The sequence below is a fragment of the Mauremys mutica genome, chromosome 1 (assembly GCF_020497125.1).
Source record: "Mauremys mutica isolate MM-2020 ecotype Southern chromosome 1, ASM2049712v1, whole genome shotgun sequence".
NCBI lineage: Eukaryota > Metazoa > Chordata > Testudines > Geoemydidae > Mauremys > Mauremys mutica.
The window spans coordinates 28,046,228-28,067,895 of record NC_059072.1 but is presented as its reverse complement, the minus strand read 5'-3'; the positions used below and the strand labels follow the sequence as shown (position 1 = coordinate 28,067,895).

The window sequence follows — 21,668 nt, the reverse complement described above, 5'->3', positions numbered from 1 at the left end:
AACGTGTCTCTTTCACCAGCAGAAGTTGGTCCAATAAAAGATATCACCTCATCCACCCTGTCTCTCTAATATCCTGGGACCAACTCAGCTATACCAACACTGAAAACATTCAACGTTTGTCAAGCACGTTCCCCCCTTCGGTGCCATAGGAGGCATAAGACTTTTCTGTCTCTTTCCTCTGCACTTTCTGTGCAACTCATTTCACCCTTTTCTCCACTTTTGCCATCTCAGTACTACAAAAACTGCTGTTGGTGCAATGTACTATTAATAGTCCCCTCATTCCCCACTTTGCCTCCCCAATATTGTGTGTGGTGGAGATGCAATTGCTTCTCTGATACTGTGACCTGTCCTGGTTTCCAATTCTATCATGTCCTTGGATAGATTCTTGGAGTACTAACTTCTTCTGTTTTTTAGTAATTTCTCACAGCTGGACTTCTACTAACATAGGTCCCAGAACTGGGCAAGTTTTGAAGGCCTAGTATGAGGGATGTATTTTGAGGCTTAAAAAAGCTTAAAGAATTTAGAACAGTGACAAAATGCAACTCTTAAATATTATCTATACCTTTTTATTTGCCAAGTGACAAGTCTCTGTGTGCGTGTGTGTCTGTTTTTTAAAGTATTTAGTGTTGTTGTAGCCGTGTTGGTCCCAGGATATTAGAGAGGCAGGGTGGATGAGGTAATATCTTTTTATTGGACCAACTTCTGTTGGTGAGACACACAAGCAATCTGTTTAAGAGCTCTTCTTCAGGTCTGGGAAACTCAATCAGAGTGTCACAGCTCAATACAAGGTGGAACAGTGTGTCTAGCACAAGTAGTTAACATACATTTCAAGGGATCGTGCAAGGTGAAGTGGCCCATTAACATCACTCCAGACATAAGGGGGAAAGGAGGCGGGGGGGGATCATTAGTGGGTTATAGATTGTTGTAATAGGCCATAAATCCAGTGCCTCTATTCAGTCCATGATTTTTAATGTCTAGCAAAGTTATGCATTGAAGCTCTCCGGCTCTCAGACTTTGAGGATAAGGACTGGTAGGTCAGATATAGAGTGACTGCTTTATGAAAAGTGTTCACTCACAGATGATGTTTTTGTCTTTTATCATTTTCCTGTGTGAGTTCATTTGAGAGCTTAGTGACTGTCTGGTTTCACCCACATACTTGCTATTCGGGCATTTAGTGCAATGGATGAGGTACACCACATGTTGTGATAGGCATGTGAAGGACATATGGAGTTTGAACGCTGTGTTGTGAAGGGTGTTGATTGTGTAGCAGTGGAGATATGTCTGCAGGTTTTGAATCAGTTGCTCTGGCAGGGTCTGGTGCTGCTTTGAATTAGTGTATCCTGGTGTGTTGGGAGCTTGCTACTAATGATGAGCTTGGAGAGGCGATGCAAGAGTAAGAATATTTTTTTTTCCCCCAAACTCTTATAAACTTTATAACGAGGCTGAAACATTTCATAAATGTAATGCAATGGATGATTCTTGAGCTGAGAGCTGTGCCAAGTTTCAGACTGGTGAGGGAATCCTTATCATGGAGTTACAAGGTTCTGACAGTGGGAATATACAAATGGAGAACCAGTAGCAAAACCCTGGCTTTAGCATTGCTGTATCTGTACTGCAGTGTAAAGTGTTTTTAAGATCAATAACTTCAACCTCAAGCTAAAGCAGAAGGAATGGTCTCCGGAGTTCTTAAAATTATATAACCGTATTAGATGTGAGATTAAAATAAAATGGCCTGCCAAATTGTTCTTTTGTTGACCAGTAAAACAAATAGCTGTGAAGAGGAACAAGGCTTAGTATGCAGTGTTGGTCCCATCTGCACTAAAACTGTAACTAGTTAGGGAGTTAAATTACAACATGGTTTATTTATAGTGTGGACAGGGTCTAACTATGTCCCAGTAACAAGGCTAAAACCTTGGAAAGTATAAGGCTTTAGCATGGTTAAGGGGCCACGGTTAGGTTTCATCTGAACTATAACCTTTGACCATGTTGTAACCAGATCTCGTGACTTTGTAATAGCAGTATAGATTGGGACTTTTGCTTTCCTCCACATCCTGGCCTTTAGTATCTCTTCTTGAGAGGGGCCTGGTTCTGGCCAACCTTAGTTGAATCAGGGTCTTTTAAAGTCCACTAACACTGCTCCTTTATTGAATCATGGAGAGACTGCTCTGCTCTTCCCCATCCCTTGCTCTCTGAGAGACTGAAAACACTCGCTCCCAGCCTTTTCAACCTGAAGAGTGATATTAGTCCTAGGCATCGAACTGTAGGCTTTCCCACAGGGCAGTGCAGAACATGACACAATTTTTAATGAAAACATCATTCTGGCACTACCATTATCAAGAAACAATGAAACAACTTTGGTAATATATTCACCCACTGAAAAAGCTACTTGTTTGAATAAACATAAGTTATGAGACTTGCAGAGAGGTCACATATATTAGAGAATTGATAGTTAAACTTTCATCTGTTTATCATTCTCAGCTGGTATTTTGAGTGTTTCCGAGCCATTTAATTTTTGTGGTGGTCCTGCACTAGAAGGTTGTTTTTTTTAAATGTTTAATTTTAATTTAAGTAAATGGAGTTTGTCGTTTAAATGGCAAAACGGTGCTGAAATGAAAGCTACCTTTTAAGGAACCTGCATCAGAAGCAGCATTTACAAGCTTTTGAGTAGATCTTTCAAATGCGGTACGTAGTACTAAGGACCATCATGTGACATCTTTGAGTAAGTCATGGATCTGTGCTGAGGGGTAGCATGGACCACAGTTGACATTGTTGATACTCGGAGAGGCATTTAACAGTCCAGCAGTGCATTTATTGTTTGCCCAAAAGAATCTACCATTACCTACCTACCAGGCCTTTCATTTTCAGTTGTTATTTTTTTAAACTTCAGTATGTTATCAGTGTCTATTACAAAAATTTTTAAAAATGGGTGAAAATGGGTGCACAGTTGTCTGGGTAAATATTGAGGTTAGTGTTGGGGGTGGGAAAGGAGAGAAAAAAGCCACACATAGAAAAAACTAAGAGTGTTAGGTAATTTAATGCTGTGGTTTATTTCATGGACCGCTCATTAACTGTATATACACCTGCATGTGCATGTGTGTATCTCTTCCAGTACATTTTCTTACTTTAACTGACAGCCTCGCCTTTACACTTAGACTGATTTATTATTAACATAACCATGTCTACCTAATGTAATGTTTTGGATTGTCTTAACATAATCAATATTTTCGTGTACTTGAGCAGTACAAATTTGGGGTGAAAATGGGTAAAAATAGTAGCTTTTGTCAAAGCTGGGAATTTTTCAGTAAAAATAAGTAAAACTGAAAACAAAAGGCCTCATTTACCTAACGCTGATAGATTTAATGGAGTTTCCCAGTTGGTCAATGGAGAATGCTATTTTGGAGATCCTTGGCTCCTGAGACCTCTCTCTAAATTCTTAAAAAGTAGAATCTGCTAATAGTCTACAGAGAGCCAAGCTCTTAAGTCATTAGCTGCTGCAGAACTCATGCTCCTTGTTTGCTGAAATAATAACAGAAATTAGAGATGGGAAAGACCTATAAATATTTCATTTTGTGAGTCCTTTCCCAGTGCAGGACTGTTCCTTACAACGTGTTCTTGAGTTCTTTGTTCAGTATTACATTTATTTCCAATAAGTATTTAGACAGGGGTGCTGCTTCTTGCATTCTGATTGTCAGAATAAGATGTTCTGTCCACAGCTTAAATAAAGGATCATAGAAATTAGAGCTGGCAAAGATCTATTTTGATAACATACCACCCACACTGTCCTTACAGAGAATATTACGTAGTTTTTGTTTTTACAAGTATAATACTAGTAATCCTACAGTATCTTTAATTTCTTTTAAATATACTCTTAACGCATAACTTCTAATACTTGTATATATTTTTTAACTTTCCCACAGATATGCACTTATTTGGCCATTATCCAGCTCATGACGATTTCTATCTAGTAGTGTGCAATATCTGCAATCAGGTAGTCAAGCCACAGGTTTTCCAGTCGCACTGCGGTAAGTGAAAATTTTCATTCCTGGATTACAGTGCCAGATCAGTGTATGGTTCTCATAAGAATCATGGCGTACAATCATGACAGAGGCATTGCAAAGGTAATCCTCTTGTCATCATGTCTGTTTTCAGTGCAGAATGTCACAAATGCCTGAAAGCAGCTATGAGTTTCTTATAGGGAAAGTTAAAATAATTATCCCAGAAGCCAGGCTTCTCAATTTGAACCTATTATAACAAATTAGATAATACCTGCAACTAGATACTAACTAGACCAAAACTATTTTGATGTAACCTTGAAATGGTCTCTGTCAAAGTTGGGCACTTGGGTCACTTGTAACCAGAACACAGAAGGAAAAGTCTCAAGGATTTATATTTAGGAAGTTTGAAATGAAGGTTTATCTGTTGCAAGTTGCTTTAATAATAGCTTTAATAATACCAGGAGTTGTAGAAATGTGCAAATACTTTCTCTAAATTAGCCTGCTAATGATAAGATTACAAAATGTATCCTTATTTTGATATCTGAAATCAGAGCTCATTTTGTTGGAAAAGCATTTTTTATTTCGCTTTAGCAAGCTGCTTTTGGGCATTTTCTGCAAATCTTCACCCCAAGTTCTAGTCTCATAGTTTATTATTTGTCCATTGTTTTCATTTATACAAATAAAAGGGAGTGACAGGGCATGGCCGGGATTGGCCAAGACACTAAACTGATGAGCTTTATATGAATTCCTGAAAGTTTCTTACATTTTCCTCTGAAAACTTCAACTTAATCAAGTTAGTATTTGAGAGAGTATTGCAGAACAATGAAAAGTAGCTAATACTGAAGGAGGGATAGGTGAAAATGCATCAGAAAGCAAAACTGAAGGTAACCCAGTCAGTTTTTACTTTTTTCTGTCGCAAACAGAGTTCATAGATCCTGTGTATTGTTCAGTCTTGAATGCAGAAGCGATTCAGTAAGTGGAATTCTGCAGCAGAACTGTAGAACAGGAAATGTAAAAATACTACCTCCACTTTGGAGGAGCACTTACTAAAAGTTAACTGCAGAAATCCATCTGTGTAAGACCAACTGGAAGCAACTGAAGTCATGTTGCAGGCAGTTAGGTGCCACAGATCAGCATGGTAGGTTCTTAGAATTGTGAAACAAAGCATAATAAATGAATGCCGCATTGAGTATCTTGTGAAAAGGACAAGATCTGAAATCATGAGTATCTTGAGGCTCCAATACCAACATCATGAAAATTCAAAACCTAGACGCGTAGGTCACGAACGTAATTATTTTTAAAGGACCAATTCCAGGGTTGTAACTAGTAATTTTTCTTGAACAAACACACTTCCCCTCCGCCCCTCCCCCCCGTAGCCTCCAGTCTGCATTATATTTGTATTTTCCCAAGGTAAACAGGCCTCTACACACATGGTCACTGATAACATGGATACATTAACTGTAAACACTTTATCAGTGTGCTAATAAAGGCTTGATGCAGAACAAACAATTGTGTATGCTGCAGAATTGCCACACAAGGATAATTAAAAATTATTTGCTGTGGAATGCATGATACATGCTGGCCTTCAGCCATGACATGTTGGCCTGGAGTAAATATGAAAGATGGCCGTCTTTCTATTAAGCAAACATAATGTTAGAAACAAAATACCCCCCACCCCATCAGTAATCTGATTTCTCCATCTGATCACTGAAGTTTCAACAGAATTATGCACAGGGCCGGCTCCAGGCACCAGCAAAGGAAGCAGGTGCTTGGGACGGCCAATGGAAAGGGGCGGTATGTCTGGGTCTTCAGCGGCAATTCGGCGGCGGGTCCCTCAGTCCCTCTCTTCCTCTTTGAACTGCCGCTGAATTGCCGCTGAAGAATGAAGCAGCGCGATTGAGCTGTTGCTGAAGTGCCACCGATTGGTTGTGTCTCTCTTTTTTTATTTTTATTTTTATTTTTATTTTTTTTCTCTCCCCGCTTCGCCGCTTGGGGCAGCAAAAACACTGGAGCTGGCCCTGATTATGCAGCAGCAGTTTCTGAAAGGAATTGAGTGTAAATGGCATAAATCCAGTGTTAGCCTACATGTCGGAGAAAACTAACCAGATTAAGAAGATTTTTTGCCAGAAAAGTAGTAGAGTCCTGTGGTTTTCCCATCAAGATGTGAGTTACATATATGAAAAAATGGTATGTGTTCTTAGGGACAGGGGTGCAGCAAACTGTATGAGGAAATCCAGTAGAGTAAACAAGGGAGGAATCTAATAATGACAAAAATACTTTAAAATCAAAAGCTACATTCAAATCCTTAGAATTAGTACAGGGGATATTTAAGCATATGATACTACCATAACAGAAACTATGGCCTATGCTCCTCAGCAAAAAGGAAGACATTTGTCATTGAATGGCAAGATGCACCATTTTTTATGCATGTCTGAAGGGCATTTGTCACATGGAAATCCAGCGTGGTGAATTCAGTAACAAGGAAAGTAAACTATGACAGGTAAATTGTAAAATGGAAATTAGGAGGGTCAAGAGGGAATTTTAACAGCTAATAGCCAAAGCTCATCAGCAAACAACAAGGAATTCTTCAAGTATGTCAGAAACAGGAAGCCTCCAAGCAGGTCAGTAGATGTGCTAGACTACCATGGAGTAAAAAAGAGAAACCCTGTGTAGTTAAGGACATTGTTGAGAAGCTAATTAGTTTTTTGCTCTGTAGTCACTGCAGAGGAATTTTGAATACCTACCCAGACCTATTCTTTGTGGATAAAGATGAGTGACTGCAAGAAACTGAGCTGACAAAAGGTGCTGGAACAAAATGATCATTTAAAAAGCAACAAGTCGCTAAGACCAGAATTCCGAAGGTACTTAAGAATGGAACGGCTGAGCTGGTAACAAAAAAAAGTATATATAATTAAAATCATGTACTATACTCGAAGAGAGAAAGTTAGCCAAGCTACTTTTCTTTTAAAAAGGTGCTAGGCATGCCCCTGGGAACTACAGAAGCCTTACTTCAGTACTAGGTATAGTACTGTTCTAGGTATATAACAAAAAAAATTATAAAACACCTTGCATGGTAAGGTAGACACAAACCAGCATAGCTTATATAAAGAGTTTTTTACCCCATCTTTTTGAATGATTTAAGACAGTCAGCAAAATAGTTGACGAAGTAAGGATGGTCTTGTGGTTAAGGCACAAGATTGGGACTCTGGATATATTGATTCACATCTCTGGCACAGACTTCCTGTGTATCTGTGGGTAAGTCTCTTAAAATGACTCTCATCCTTGCAATAGCCCTGTGATGTAGAGAAATATTATCCCCATTTTACAGATAGGTAACAGGCAAAGTTTACTGTTTTGAGGTGCTCAGATAGTATCTCTGTACGTTCTCATTATTTCCTAATGTGCTGATTTTTAAGAGAGTTTAATATAGTCCATCGCAAGAAGTTAAGAAATCAAGTCACAAAATGAATGGTTAAGTTGTTTCGTAGATTAAAAACTGTCTCTGAGACAGAAGATAAATATCAGGAAACGTGGCCAATTTTAAACATGGAAGAAGGTTAACAGTGGGAAGCCCCAAGATTCCATAACTAATATCAATGTTTAGTTTATTAATCACCAAGCCAATGATGTGAAGTTGGCAGAAGTTGCAGATGACACAATTATTTAGATAAGTCAACTAGAGAATAAGGAATTCCAAAGAGACCTAAAGCTAGGCAATTAGACAACATGATGGCACATGAAATGCACTGTAGATAAGTGCAAGGTAATGCTCATTGAAAGGGGTAATTTGAGCTCATGGTGCATTTTGGATCTAATAAGTTATCACTCATGAGAAAAGAACTACGTGTCACTCTGCATAGCTCAATAAAAATGTCTGCTCAGTGTGCGGCAGTGATCTAAAAAAAGCAACAAAACGTTTAACTCCATTATAAAAAGGAATGACACTATTTGAAAATATTACATCACTGTCTAACTTTCCAGTGTGCCCTCACACAGAATACTATACTTGATTCCGGACACCTCCATCTCAAGAAGGATATAAATGAAATATTGTAGAACAGGCCCATAGAAGGGCAACAGATAAATAGATGAATGTGAAAATTTTCGTGTGAGAAGAGACTAAAATTATTAGGACTCATTTGTTTAGAGAGGAGACATATAAGAGATGGTGTGATAGAAGTATATATAATGAGTGGCATAGAGAAAGGCAGTTGGGAGCCTCAGGTCATCCATATAATAAAATATATTTAAAAAATCTAAGAAAATTAAAAACAAATTTAAAACTGATAAAAGTACTCTTTTATACAAGGCATAATTAACTTGTGGCACTCATTGCCAGAGGATGTTATTGAGGCCAATAGTTTAGTAATATTCAAAAAAGGGTTGGATTTATGTTAGATATGCATTTACACTAGTTAGGATGAAATTGATTTTAAAATCTCGTGTGATTAGACAGAAGGCATCTACCAGCTACTTGGGGCTAGGAAGAGTCTTTTCCAAAGGGCATGTCACTGCAGCATTGTCCATTATGTGGGGGTTTACACTTTCCTCTGAAGTATCTGATACTGGCCACTGGCAAACAGGAAATTGAATTAGACGGGCCATTGGTCTGCTCTGGTATTGTAAATATTTACTCTTTTTCAATATTACTTTATTTTGAGTTCTGGAAAGCATTGGAACTAATTTGCTGAATCAATTTTGTTCAATTGCAGTGTGTAGCAGTGTGCCCTGTTCTTTTGTGTCTGAATTCAGAGACACCGAACACCTCACTAGGAGGATATGAGGATACTTTACACAGTTCAATTGAGTTTGAAACATAGGGTCTTGCATGTCATGAGCTACAACTCTAAAGGTGTGGAGGAGGCAGAGAAAGGGGAAAACAAATCACCGTAGAAGCCACTATTATTGGCTGTCCTAGGTATGCAGGAAAAAAAACAGCAGAACATTGGGTTGTAAGTTTTGCCTTTTTTCTCCTTACTCCTCCTCCACACTAACTGTAGGACATCTGTATAATTTAAACCCTGAATTTTATCAGGTATTTTGCATTACTAATTTTATAATCTGCAGATTCATTTGAGCATTTATTTTTTTAATTGTAATTTTAGATTATTGTAATGTGACCGACTGGGAGAACCCTCTCTTTTTCACATGGCGGAAAAACTCACCTGAAAAATACTCACTTTTGCATTTTTATTTAAAAATCTTAGTAAAAAGGTTTGGGTTTTTTTGTTTGTTTGTTTTTAAATGTTGGTAACTATGCTATTGTTTTCAAATAAATAGTTTAAAGGCATTATTATAATGTTAGGTTCAGAGAGTGAAAAAGGCAAGGCCAGTTATAGTTAAGGTGTTTAGTTTTCTCTTCTATTTTTGGATTTCTTTAGGAGTCTCTATTACTGTAGGGTTTGCCTTTTACTACTGACATAGAAACAGAGTGAAGCTTGGGGTTCTCACAAGGTTTTTTCTTGTCTTGTGTTTCTGCTAGTTTCCCTCTAATATAATTTCAAAAACTAAATATCGGAGGGAGTCAGAGTTGCAGGCGTTAGGGTTGCAGCAGACCATGATGTGGAAGTAATGGAGAGGAAAGTACTATCTGGATGAGAGAATGTGTGTGTGAAACTAAAGCATAAATGAAACAAAAAATTGGCTTTTATTGACAAATGCATAATAGCTTATATAGCTACATAATTGAAATACATTTTTGCTTGAGTTGCTCTTCAGTTTCAGTATTCCAGATACTGAGGTTCATATCAGTCAGAATGTGCCATCAATCCAGGCATTGAGCCTGTTGTCTATTCGTGAATGCCGTTGTCCTGAATAACAAGTATGTTGTACTATTGCATTGAGTTATCCAGCTTTAGACTTTTAAAACTATTTAATCTGTGTACATTATATGCATGAATATCCAGTGTTGCAAGCATATAGTTGTGGCTACTTCTGCAAAAAGTCATTTTAAATGATGTCATCTAGTTGTGAGACTGGTAATGTAGTTCAGTGCACTTTACCATATGGAAGACAGACGTTTGAGACTGACATCTTGGCTATTATATGCTGGCCTTAGTGGCATCTTGGAACATACTTGGGGGGCAACACAGTACTCCTTGTGGTGGGTGGGTGGGCGGGCGGGCGTCATGTCCTCAATGCGCTCTCTTTCTAGACATCTGTTTTTGTAGAAGATTTTTTTGAGCTAGTAATCCACGGTGTGAGAGGTTTGTCCACATGGCTTTCATTAACTGGAATCCTGTTCATTTGCCCCTTACTAAATAAGATTGGATTCTTTCAGTTCTCCACTTCACCTTTCTCTCCCTTCCCCCTTTTCTTTACAGTTCTCAGCCAGTTTTAAATAATAAAAAACTGGGGTTGTAACAGAAAATGAAAGAGAAATAAATGTAGTTCCAGTGATCAAAAACAATGAAATGATGATCCTAGCAATAACAGCCCTGTAAGTCAGTCTTTCCCTTTTAAATGAAAGTCTCTCTTAACAGGTGGCAGTGGAGCCATGAACAACAAGCAGAATAGGTTTGTAAAAAGAATAGAACTTGTCAGACCAATTTGATGACTTTTTTTATGATAAAATAAACTTGTGAATGAGGGAAAAGTGATAGATATAAAATTACTGGAATTTAGGAAATTGTATGATATAATGTCTCAAAATCTTACATTTAAAACTGACTTAAGGAACTTAGTGTGGTGATAAATGGTGAAGTATCATGTTTGGGGAGATGTGGAGTACTGCAGGGATCAGTTTGGGTTAGCAATGGTCTAGAAGAAGGACTACTAGCAAATTAAATCTGTAGATGGTAATAGTTTACAGATCTATAGTGCCTTCCATTCAAAGATTTCAAAGCACTTTACGGAAACGGAGGGACAGAGAGATACGGTGACATGCCCAAGATTGCACAGGAAGCCTGTTGCATAGCTCCAGAAAGAGTGCAGCTCTTGTGCACTTCAATCCTTTGCTGCAACTGCAAGAATGCCCTATCCCAAAAGGGAGATGGGCAGAAAATAAAATTAGCCTCAACTTGGAAGAGAAACCAGCTAATAACATGTGAGGAAAAACTAAATTGAAGCATAGGTATTCAGTTGGAGGGAGAAATTTAGAAAGCAGTATAATGAAAGATTGTGGATGATAACTCTGGGGGAAAATGAGGTATAAGTTTGTAAAGCTGTCTGAAGTTGTATGCTATGGAGTAGGAAGATAATTGTTCAGTATAACTACACCTTGGCTATGACTGCCCTTGGAAGTACTTAGTTTGTTATCATAAATGTATTGATTAATTGGAAGATGCTCAGAGAAGACCAACAAAACTTTGTAGGGAGTTGTGGGGACTGATTTGAGGAAAGACTGAGTTATGGTAAATATATTTTGCTTGGCTAAGCTCTGGATAGGTGCCCCTTTTAACTTTTGTACGAATCTAAATAATATATAAATACAAATATATTTGTAGACTGTAAACACCAAAGAGGAACATGAAATGTTTAGGCTAATAAATGGTGGCATATTTCAGGGCCGCCCAGAGGGGGGGGGGCAAGAGGGGCAATTTGCCCCAGGCCCCGAGCCCCACAGGGGCCCCCACCAGAGTTTTTCGGGGCCCCTGGAGCGGGGTCCTTCACTCGCTCCGGGGGTCCCGGAAAACTCTTGCGGGGCCGGGCGCAGGAGCTTCTTGTGCTCCCGGTCTTCGCCGGCGGGGGGTCCTTCTGCTCCGGGGCGGAAGGACCCCCCGCTGGCGAATTACCGCCGAAGACGGAGCGGGACCCGCCGCCGAAGTTCAGCTCGGTCTTCGGCGGTAATTTGGCGGCGGGGGGCCCTTCCCTTCCGGGACCCGCCGCTGAAGTGCCCCGAGGACCCGCAGCAGGAACACACACACCCCCCGCTGCCTAATTACCGCCGAGGACCGGGCTGCAGTTCGGCAGCGGGTCCCGCTTCGGCGGTAATTCGGCGGCGGGGGGCTCCCGCCGCGGGTCTTCGGGGCACTTCGGCGGCGGGTCCCGGAACGGAAGGGCCCCCCGCCACCGAAGACCCCGGGCCCCCGGAATCCTCTGGGCGACCCTGGCATATTTAGGAGTTGTTAAACTGAAATTTAAGAAAGCAAAATTTAGGCAGGCAGACTATCAAGAAAAGCTTTCCAGCAGTGAGATTGGAGGCTGAGAAGTAGTTTCCAGGGAAGTGGTGGAAGTCCCATTACTTAGATAATTACAACAAGGCAGGACAAAATATTAGTAAGTGTACACTTGAGAATAATCCTGCTTTGGCAGAGAAGGACTAGATGACCAAGAGGGTCTTCGCCATTATTTACTTCTGTGGTATGATTTTATTGTTCTGTGCTTCCTATCTGCAAGGTCATTTTACCATATGCCTTTAATTGGGGGCAGAGACTCTCATTATATAAGAGTATGGTGACAGGTCGGGGAGATCATGCACACCTGATTTGTCACTCTCTAATTATGAAAGCTAGGGTTGGCATACCTGTTTTTTTCACAAGATGTGCGTAGGGGATAATCTTTCATTTGATCTCTTTACTACAGAAACATTTTTTTAAAAAATATCTAGGACACCCTACAGTAGTCTAGAATATAAAATCCTTTCTCCCTTTGAAATAATTACTTATAGCCTCAAAGAGATTATATTCTGAATGCATGTAAGATTAGCTATTTTGCAGAGTGATGGTAGGTACAGTAGAATTTAATGAACTGTGATTCAGAGGAAGAAGGCTGAGCTGTAAAATGAATGAGGAATGGTTCACTCGCCGTACATTGAACTAGAACAGTGACTCTCGAGTGCATCCACTGTGACTTCTGGGGTCCCAGAGCCCATTCTCCAAACTCCTTGCTGCGGCCCCTGGCTCTGCTTCTTAAAGCAGTGCCCAAGCCCAAGGTGGGCCTGGTGATATTTCATTATACTTTATGGGGCTGCTGCCTGTGGCTGTGGGAAGGAACCTGCCCTCTCTCGCCACCCCCTTTGGCTCATTGTCAAGGAGGCGCTGGCATGCCCTGATTCGCCAGACCTCATTGTTTCCCGGCTTGCCTTCCATTGAAGGGGAGTGTCACTCACTAAGGTACCACCTGACCAGCTCTGAAATAATCACCTTGTAGGGGGAGGATATATTAAATGTTTCAATAGTTTTTCATTGACATTTTGACAAACTCAATATAAGTTCCCACACAATGTTTCAATTTAGTCGAATCAGCGTTAACCGTTAGAAAACTCTTCTGCATGAAAATGTTTTGACCAGCTCTGGTCTGGAATCTACCATATACAGTCCATGAGGGGCGGAATCCAGCAAGGCACAAGTGGGAAGATGTTGTACAGGAGAGACTGCATAGTAGTGGTGATGCTGCTGCTGCTGCTGGGGAGCTGAGCCCCAGAAACAACTCTGGGGCAGTGTCAGCCAGGGAGTGCAGGTGCAGGACTGTGCACACGCTGCAGTGAACTTAGGGGTCCAGCTGGGAGAGAGCACAGGTGGCAGCTGTTGCAGGGACACAGAGCACCATGAAGCACACGGACCGAGGACAGGCCCAAGGAGCAGCCTGCGTGTGTGGCCTCCAGAAGCCTCCCCAAGGGTTCTAGCTCAGAGGAACCCACTAGTCAAGGCAGCCCCAACCACAGTAGCAGCTTCACATTCCTTGTGTACCACTATGGACATACAAAACCTTTCTGCTGAAAAGGAAGCATAGAAGTGACCAGCTCACACTGAATCTAATAAGAGTGACAAAGGTAACTCTGACTTGTCAGCATCACCTTCTGCAAACCATAACCGTGACATACACGAGGAAAAGAGGGTGTTTTAGAGTGAATGGGAAGACAAGTATTTAGTTTTGTTGGAACCAAATTCATCTGAAACTATAACGATTTGTGCAATATGTAAAACAGTACTTCATCAGGTGAAATCGTACACTGGGCAGCATCATTATAACACTCATTAATCAGAAGTAGAGAAAAACTATGGTGACATTTTTTCCCATAAAAAGCTCTTGGGTAAAATCAGAAGTGAGACACTTCAACAACAAAAGAAACAGAAGGACTTTCTTCCCCAAAATGATGAATTCCATCTGGCATCACTCAAGGCAAGTTATTGCATTGTGTTGCATCACAAACCATTTTCAGATGGTGAATTCGTCACACCTTTAGTACTTTTTGTTCAACAGGAAAATCAACTGTTTTGTGATATGGCCCTTTAATTCATTAATTAAATACATATTATTCTTTACAATTATTTTATTTACGACACTTCCAAATGACCATGTCACTAGGCTGTCTCTAATATAATATTTTAACTGTCAAAATGGCGGCCTCAGCAAACATTCATTTGAGAGCCAATGAACCAGAACATAACTATTTTTTGTTTCTCATAAGCATTCTGATATTATCAGTGTCATATTTTATTAGAAACAGCATCAAAACTGTGAAAAAGTAAATCTATCAAGTGTATCATCTCTACTAATGAAATTACTGTTTTCTCTAATTGTTAATGTTTTGTCCAGTGTATTATGACCTTTGTCAAGGAAAGAAAAGCGCTTGTATCCTTGATGAAAAAAGGAAGTTTGATGGTTTCTCATTCGTACATGTTGTTTTTCACTAATACATATGATCATTTAATTACCTTGTCAAGACTTGCAATACAAAGATGTTAAGCATAGGCCAATTTTTTTCTTTTTGTATTCTCATGTTGAGGCTAGATTTTCACTCCACATAAGACTGAAATAACAAAAACTAGCCTCATTCCACTTGTTTTATGTCAAGTCTGGCAGAGTTGGCTGACATTTAGTTAGCTGCCAAGAGCATGCACTAAGCTTACTTTTTTTTGGTGTATTAATTTTTACCTTTATGTATTCTGGATAATTTAGTACACATAGGGGTTTTTGGGGGGGTGTATGTGTTTTGGTTTTTGTTGTTTTTTTGCCCACTATTTTTCATTTCATTTACTTTGAATTAGGAATTGCACAAGCAATTTCTCTCTATGAGAGACAGATTGAGAAGGTGAAATCTGCTCCTGCCTGAGGCCAAGGCATTGGGCTGCAGCGCAACCCCTCCACCCACAGCTCTAATCTGGTGTTAGAATGCCAGCTAGAGGTGTGGGGTATTTAGGACCACTACATCTGCAGAATCCCAGATTGCATGACTTCTTATTTTGGCTGGTCCCAAATCAGACCTCCAAGCTGGCCTGCATAAAACAAAAGCCACCTGCTTCAAAACCCCCATTCATGCATAGCCTGGCTGCAGGATTTAAGTGATCTTGAAAGCCTTGCACAAGCCATCCATATCTGCATTAAACTAATATGGGGCATGTTTGAACTCTGCATTATAGTAATTGCGTGGGTGGGAGATAGGTATCTCTGGTAATTTGTGTCTCAGGCAAGGTTTTTAATAGAAATGTAGTTTTAAATAGTACCTGGCAAAAAGGATTTCTCTCTGAAGGGGTATCCATTTATAGGACTCAGCTGTTGAAGTTCAAGGGTAGCATTAGGTTTAAGTTTAATCTCCTGTACATTATAATTTACAGGCTGAGTTTAGAGCATCATACTTTCAACTGGTGTTTGACAGAATAACTGTTGCTTTTGGGGAAATAGAAAAAAATTATCTGGCCAATATTGAATTATAGGCTGGGCTGTTGACACCCTATTATTAAAGTTGCACAACACACCCCATTATAAGACTGATTTCAGATAATGCATGCACACAAGTAGGCCAAATTAAGGTTGCACAGGCAACCTCAATTTTGGCATTTCTAGCTTTTGAATGCTTGACTTTGCAAACTTAATGTTGTTTTAATCCAGTTATTGTGTATAATGTTACAAAAGTCACTGCAAGCTTCAATTTTAAAGGCAGAATCCCATTGAAATCCATGTTTTCGTTAGTTTAAAATTTAATCACTGGCTATGTTTTTACATACCAAATAGATTCTTTCAGATATCAATTATTTGGAATATATATATACAAATACATACTGTATTTCCAACAAGTAGTCCAAATAGCACTTTTGTTTGAGACTGAAAATGTGAATCCCTATAATATCCCCTATTGTTATGTTGAGAACTGTTGGTGGATTGGTTGTGTTGTGACAGCACTAGTAGAACCACCAATATAAAAAGGAAGAATTTCATTAATTTGTTTAGTAGTGATTCACAAAATATATTTTAAAACTTGGATTGTGAATTTAATGCTATGAAAGATGTTGGATTTATATCACTAGAGTCTGAAGCCTTGTGTTTAGTGCCATAGCAGGTACAGCACATGCAAGCTTTTTAACATGATTCTGCCAATGTACCACCGTATCGGCCTGGTGAGAGTCATGAGGAGTTCATTTTCCAATACTTGGCCTCTCTGCTGAGCCTGCCAAGAAGGATGTCCATTAATTGCCAGCTGTAGTGGTTTTTGTGGTATGGACTTGTCCACTATGAACTGGATTGGGATCATCACCTGGGCATAGATGTATTGATGTATAGCACGATAATGGAAGATACTTGTTTTCCCATCTCTAGTCTGGTGCCAACATCCATCAAGATGTCTTTTTAACATACATGTTTGGGTTTTTTATTAATAATTTTTTGAATTCCTGACTTGTGGGCTCAATCCAAAATCATAAATAGATACAAGTAAAAAACAAGCCAGATCAAAACATATCAAATTGAAACATACTGTAAAGAAGGTGACTCTGACTCTGATTTTGCGTTTGCTAAAGACCCAAGTATGAGATCATAATCTCTACTGTATGCAGAGGTGTTAAGTTCCTTCAAAGCAAATGTACTTTGTCCTTCCATCCTTTTACTTATCTTGTATATGATCAACATAAAAATTTGGTCCTTGCTCTGACAAACTGTGCAGGTGATAGTTTATTTGACAATGCTCTGCAGGAAATATAATTAGTATTTGGATTAGTCACTGATGTACATTGCACACACGGGTTACCCTTGAATTCCTAGGAAAATGTTACATGCATATAAACCTGGAAATTGGCATTTTTTTGGCAGTTTTCTAAACTCTGTTTCCTGGTTCATATGCTGAGTGCTATTGAAACAGGAGTGCATGGTGGCACAACAACCCATATATTTTATTTCCCACAGAACATATATATGAATTCTGGTCTACCTTCCGTCTCAGTGCCCGATCACCAAAACTTCTACAATATACAATGGTGAGTGGAGAGAGAAGTGGGATGGTGGTTTGTCCCCACCCAGAAACATCATCTTTGATGGTCTATAGTGCAGTAGGCAATGCTAGGTGCTACCACTTCCCTTACCATTACCAGCGTCTGCAGCCCAGTTATGGTACACTATGAGGGAAGAAGCTCCTTGTTACCCTCTCATCCATTAAGTGTACTTTTGCAGAGATAGGTGTGATTAGACCCAAATCAAATAGGGAAACACACCAAAATTGAGAGAATTACTTTAATAAAAATACACACATAACACAACCTTTAAAAAAAAACAACCCAGAAGCAGTTCTTCATGCTTTCGGGTGATGTCTGCCTGTTTTACAACAAAATATTTTACTAAGTCATGTCTTTCAAACATATTGTAAAGCAGGTAAAACAGCTTTACTGTAATCCACAGAGGGCTAGCTAGAACAAAGCTCAATAGTTAAGTGATAGTTTTGTCCTAGTTCGCTATTGGTGGATTACATTTTTCCTTTGAAAAGACTGTTTTTACCTACTTCAGATTATTTTTGTTCTAAGTGCGTAAGAAGTGGTCTGTATTGCTGGTATTTTTTTTCTTTGATCACAGTAAGATTGATTTATTTCCTGCCTCATACAAATATGTATTTTTGAAAGCTAATGGGTTCTGTTTATTCCACTAGTACTACATTAGGAGTTCTGAGTACTGCCAAATATATGCAAAACATTATATTTGAATGCGTGAAATACTGTACTTAAAATTTGCAATATTTTACATGCAACTGATGCTGCTCTGTCTAGTTCTCATTTCAGAATCCTGCAGTGAATCATATAATTGTTTTAATAGCTTAATGCTGTTTTGCTTAACTGTTGATATTAATATAATAAGTCATAGCAATTTTTTTAAAAATATTGAATTGGGACTTTTGTTCTAAAATATATTTATTAGAGACAAGCTAGAAAATACTGTAGGCTAGTGTTTTTAAATAAAATTGCTACATTTATCTAAATAAATTAAAACATTCATTACATGATATATAATGAGAGAGCTATTTAAAAGATGATGTTGAAGATATTTCCCTGACTGGTATGTATTTTTGAGCATTCAGCTTCACACAATCAAAACCGCCTCTATTTCTAAAGCTGTCTCAATGGAATTTAGAAAAGCTTCCTCAATGATTGTTTGAATTTGTGTGACTGGTGATACCTTCAACCAGGAATATTTGTTTACCATGTAGTGTTCTGTGGAATTAACAGAGATTTCTGGGAGGCTTATTGCTTCTAAAGCATAGTGTATGAAATGTCACTGTGTACGGGGAGACTTTGGCAAACCAGTAAAGTGCTTGAAACTGTAAATTGGCCATTCAGCAATCTCAGCTTGACCAAGGCAGGAGGGGAGGGAGTTTTGGCTGCCACAGAAAGGGCAGCTTGACCCCGCATCCTTCCTGATAAGAATTGTGTTGAAGTTGCTGATACATTTTAGAAGAGCAGGATGTGCCCCAGGAATGTCTATTGGGGTCTCAAGGCTGCAAACTCTGGAAAAACCCACACCTGGTTAATCAATAATCAGAAGGAACCTCTTGCTTGATCATTGAAACTGCTTACGTAACAAGTTTTCTTTAAGGGACATGTCATTCTATTACTAATGTATAAATAAGGGGGAAAAGCTTGAGATGGGGGGACTCTTCGGTACTGGTCTCTATCTCTGGATGCATCTTGTGTTCCCCACTGGCAGGCGGGCTGCCACTGTGCCACTCGAGAGCCACACTCAACTTCGGTAATTATCAAGGGTTGGGGATGTGTTACTAACCTGTTGTGGACGTGTGTAAGTGCTTGAGACTAAGTAAAGGTTAGCTTTAAGAGAAAGCACTCTTGTGTTGTCCTGTTTGTGCCAGCCATCTATCGGTCGGATGGCCGTGTCTCCCCTGATTTATTTCCTGACACCTCCTCGCACAGAGTAAAAGTTACCAAGAGCTTTGGGTTGAAAGAACCCCGGGTAACAACTGTATCTACTAGGGTATTTCTAGTTGTGCTCTAATATGGAACAAGCAGTGTGTGTGCTTAAAACAGTGGAAACAGTGTGTAAAACAGCAGTGAAACTCTCGGGAGTGGGGGCGGCAGGGCTCGGGCCAGTCCCCATGGGGAGGCGGGAAGGGAACGCCATGCTTCTAGCCCAGCTCTGCCACCAACCTCATTCAACCCCCAGGCCAGTCCTGCTCCACCGCCAGGCCAGATCCGCCCCGAGCTCCACTCTGCCCCCTGCTCTGCCCTCATTCCCTCTCCACCCCCTGCCAGGCTCTGCCCTCATTGCCTCTCTGCCCCTAGCCCAGCTCCACATTTAACCCTAGTTCCTCCTCCATCCCTAGTTAGGGTGGCCAGGTGGACTTGAAAGTTTTCGACTGGAAAGTCAGGTCAAAATGGGGACCTGAGGGTGTCCAGTCAGATCTACTGACTGGACACCCAAAGACCAGTTACTGCAAGCGGGAGACTGTGGTTGGATCACTCATACACTAATATATACTTGCAGATTTCCATATTTGGCAGTGTACCCTAGTATACTACTGGAATTACTATTGGGCTCAGTTGCTGCCCTTAGGCCTTGTCTACACTACAAGACTATTTCGAATCAACTTAGTTCGAATTTGTGGATTCGACCTTATGAAGTCGAATTTGTGTATCCATACTAAATACAAGCAGCAAAGAATCCTGTGGCACCTTATAGACTAACAGACGTTTTGCAGCATGAGCTTTCGTGGGTGAATACCCACTTCTTCAGATGCAAGTGGTGGAAATTTCCTGGGGCAGGTATATATAAGCAAGCAAGAAGCAAGCTAGAGATAACGAGGTTAGATCAATCAGGGTGGATGAGGCCCTGTTCTAGCAGTTGAGGTGTGAAAACCAAGGGAGGAGAAACTGGTTCTGTAATTGGCAAGCCATTCACAGTCTTTGTTTAGTCCTGAGCTGATGGTGTCAAATTTGCAGATGAACTGGAGCTCAGCAGTTTCTCTTTGAAGTCTGGTCCTAAAGTTTTTTTGCTGTAGGATGGCCACCTTAAGATCTGCTATTGTGTGGCCAGGGAGGTTGAAGTGTTCTCCTACAGGTTTTTGTATATTGCCATTCCTAATGTCTGATTTGTGTCCATTTATCCTTTTCCTTAGAGACTGTCCAGTTTGGCCGATGTACATAGCAGAGGGGCATTGCTGGCATATGATGGCATATATTACATTGGTGGAAGTGCAGGTGAATGAACCGGTGATGTTGTGGCTGATCTGGTTTGGTCCTGTGATGGTGTTGCTGGTGTAGATATGTGGGCAGAGTTGGCATCGAGGTTTGTTGCATGGATTGGTTCCTGAGCTAGAGTTACTATGGTGCGGTGTGCAGTTGCTGGTGAGAATATGCTTCAGGTTGGCAGGTTGTCTGTGGGCGAGAACTGGTCTGCCACCCAAGGCCTGTGAAAGTGTGGGATCATTGTCCAGGATGGGTTGTAGATCCCTGATGATGCGTTGTAGGGGTTTTAGCTGGGGACTGTATGTGATGGCCAGTGGAGTCCTGTTGGTTTCTTTCTTGGGTTTGTCTTCCAGTAGGAGGCTTCTGGGTACACGTCTGGCTCTGTTGATCTGTTTCCTTATTTCCTCGTGTGGGTACTGTAGTCTTGAGAATGCTTGGTGGAGATTTTCTAGGTGTTGGTCTCTGTCTGCGGGGTTAGAGCAGATACGGTTGTACCTCAGTGCTTGGCTGTAGACAATGGATCTTGTGGTGTGTCCGGGATGGAAGCTGGAGGCATGAAGATAGGCATAGCGGTCGGTAGGTTTTCGGTATAGGGTGGTGTTGATGTGACCATCACTTATTTGCACCGTGGTGTCTAGGAAGTGGACCTCCCGTGTAGATTGGTCCAGGCTGAGGTTGATGGAGGGGTGGAAGCTGTTGAAATCGTGGTGGAATTTTCCAGAGTCTCCTTCCCATGGGTCCAGATGATGAAGATGTCATCGATGTAGCGTAGGTAGAGAAGGGGCGTGAATGGACGGGAGCTGAGGAAGCGTTGTTCCAGGTCGGCCATAAAAATATTGGCATATTGTGGGGCCATGCGGGTGCCCATAGCGGTGCCACTGATCTGGAGATATATATTGTCAGCAAATTTGAAATAGTTGTGTGTGAGGATAAAGCCACAGAGCTCAGCAACCAGGTGTGCTGTGGCATCATCAGGGATACTGTTCCTGACAGCTTGTATTCCATCAGTATGTGGGATGTTTGTGTAGAGCGCCTCTACATCCATGGTGGCCAGGATGGTGTTTTCTGGAAGGTCACCAATGCATTGTAGTTTCCTCAGGAAATCAGTGGTGTCACGGAGATAGCTGGGAGTGCTGGTAGCATAGGGTCTGAGTAGAGAGTCTACATATCCAGACAGTCCTTCAGTGAGAGTTCCAATGCCCGAGATGATGGGGCGTCCAGGATTTCCGGGTTTGTGGATCTTGGGTAGTAGATAGAATAACCCTGGTCGGGGCTCTAAGGGTATGTTGATTAGTTCTGGTGTTAGTGTAGGGAGTGTCCTGAGTAGATGGTGCAG

At 40.6% G+C, this 21,668-nt stretch overlaps 1 protein-coding gene across 2 annotated transcripts in view; it reads left to right on the top strand.

Moving 5' to 3' along the window:
- ATXN7L1 (ataxin 7 like 1) overlaps nucleotides 1-21,668 on the top strand; it is a 162,006-nt gene that overhangs the window by 21,139 nt on the left and 119,199 nt on the right. The window contains exon 2 of one of the 2 annotated variants that reach the window (XM_044984633.1): nucleotides 3,918-4,022. In XM_044984633.1, coding sequence (XP_044840568.1) covers nucleotides 3,920-4,022 — 103 coding nt within the window. In that variant the 5' untranslated portion in view covers nucleotides 3,918-3,919. Of the gene's footprint in view, nucleotides 1-3,917; nucleotides 4,023-17,108; nucleotides 17,126-21,668 lie in introns of those variants that run through there. The other variant, XM_044984651.1, reaches the window with a different exon arrangement.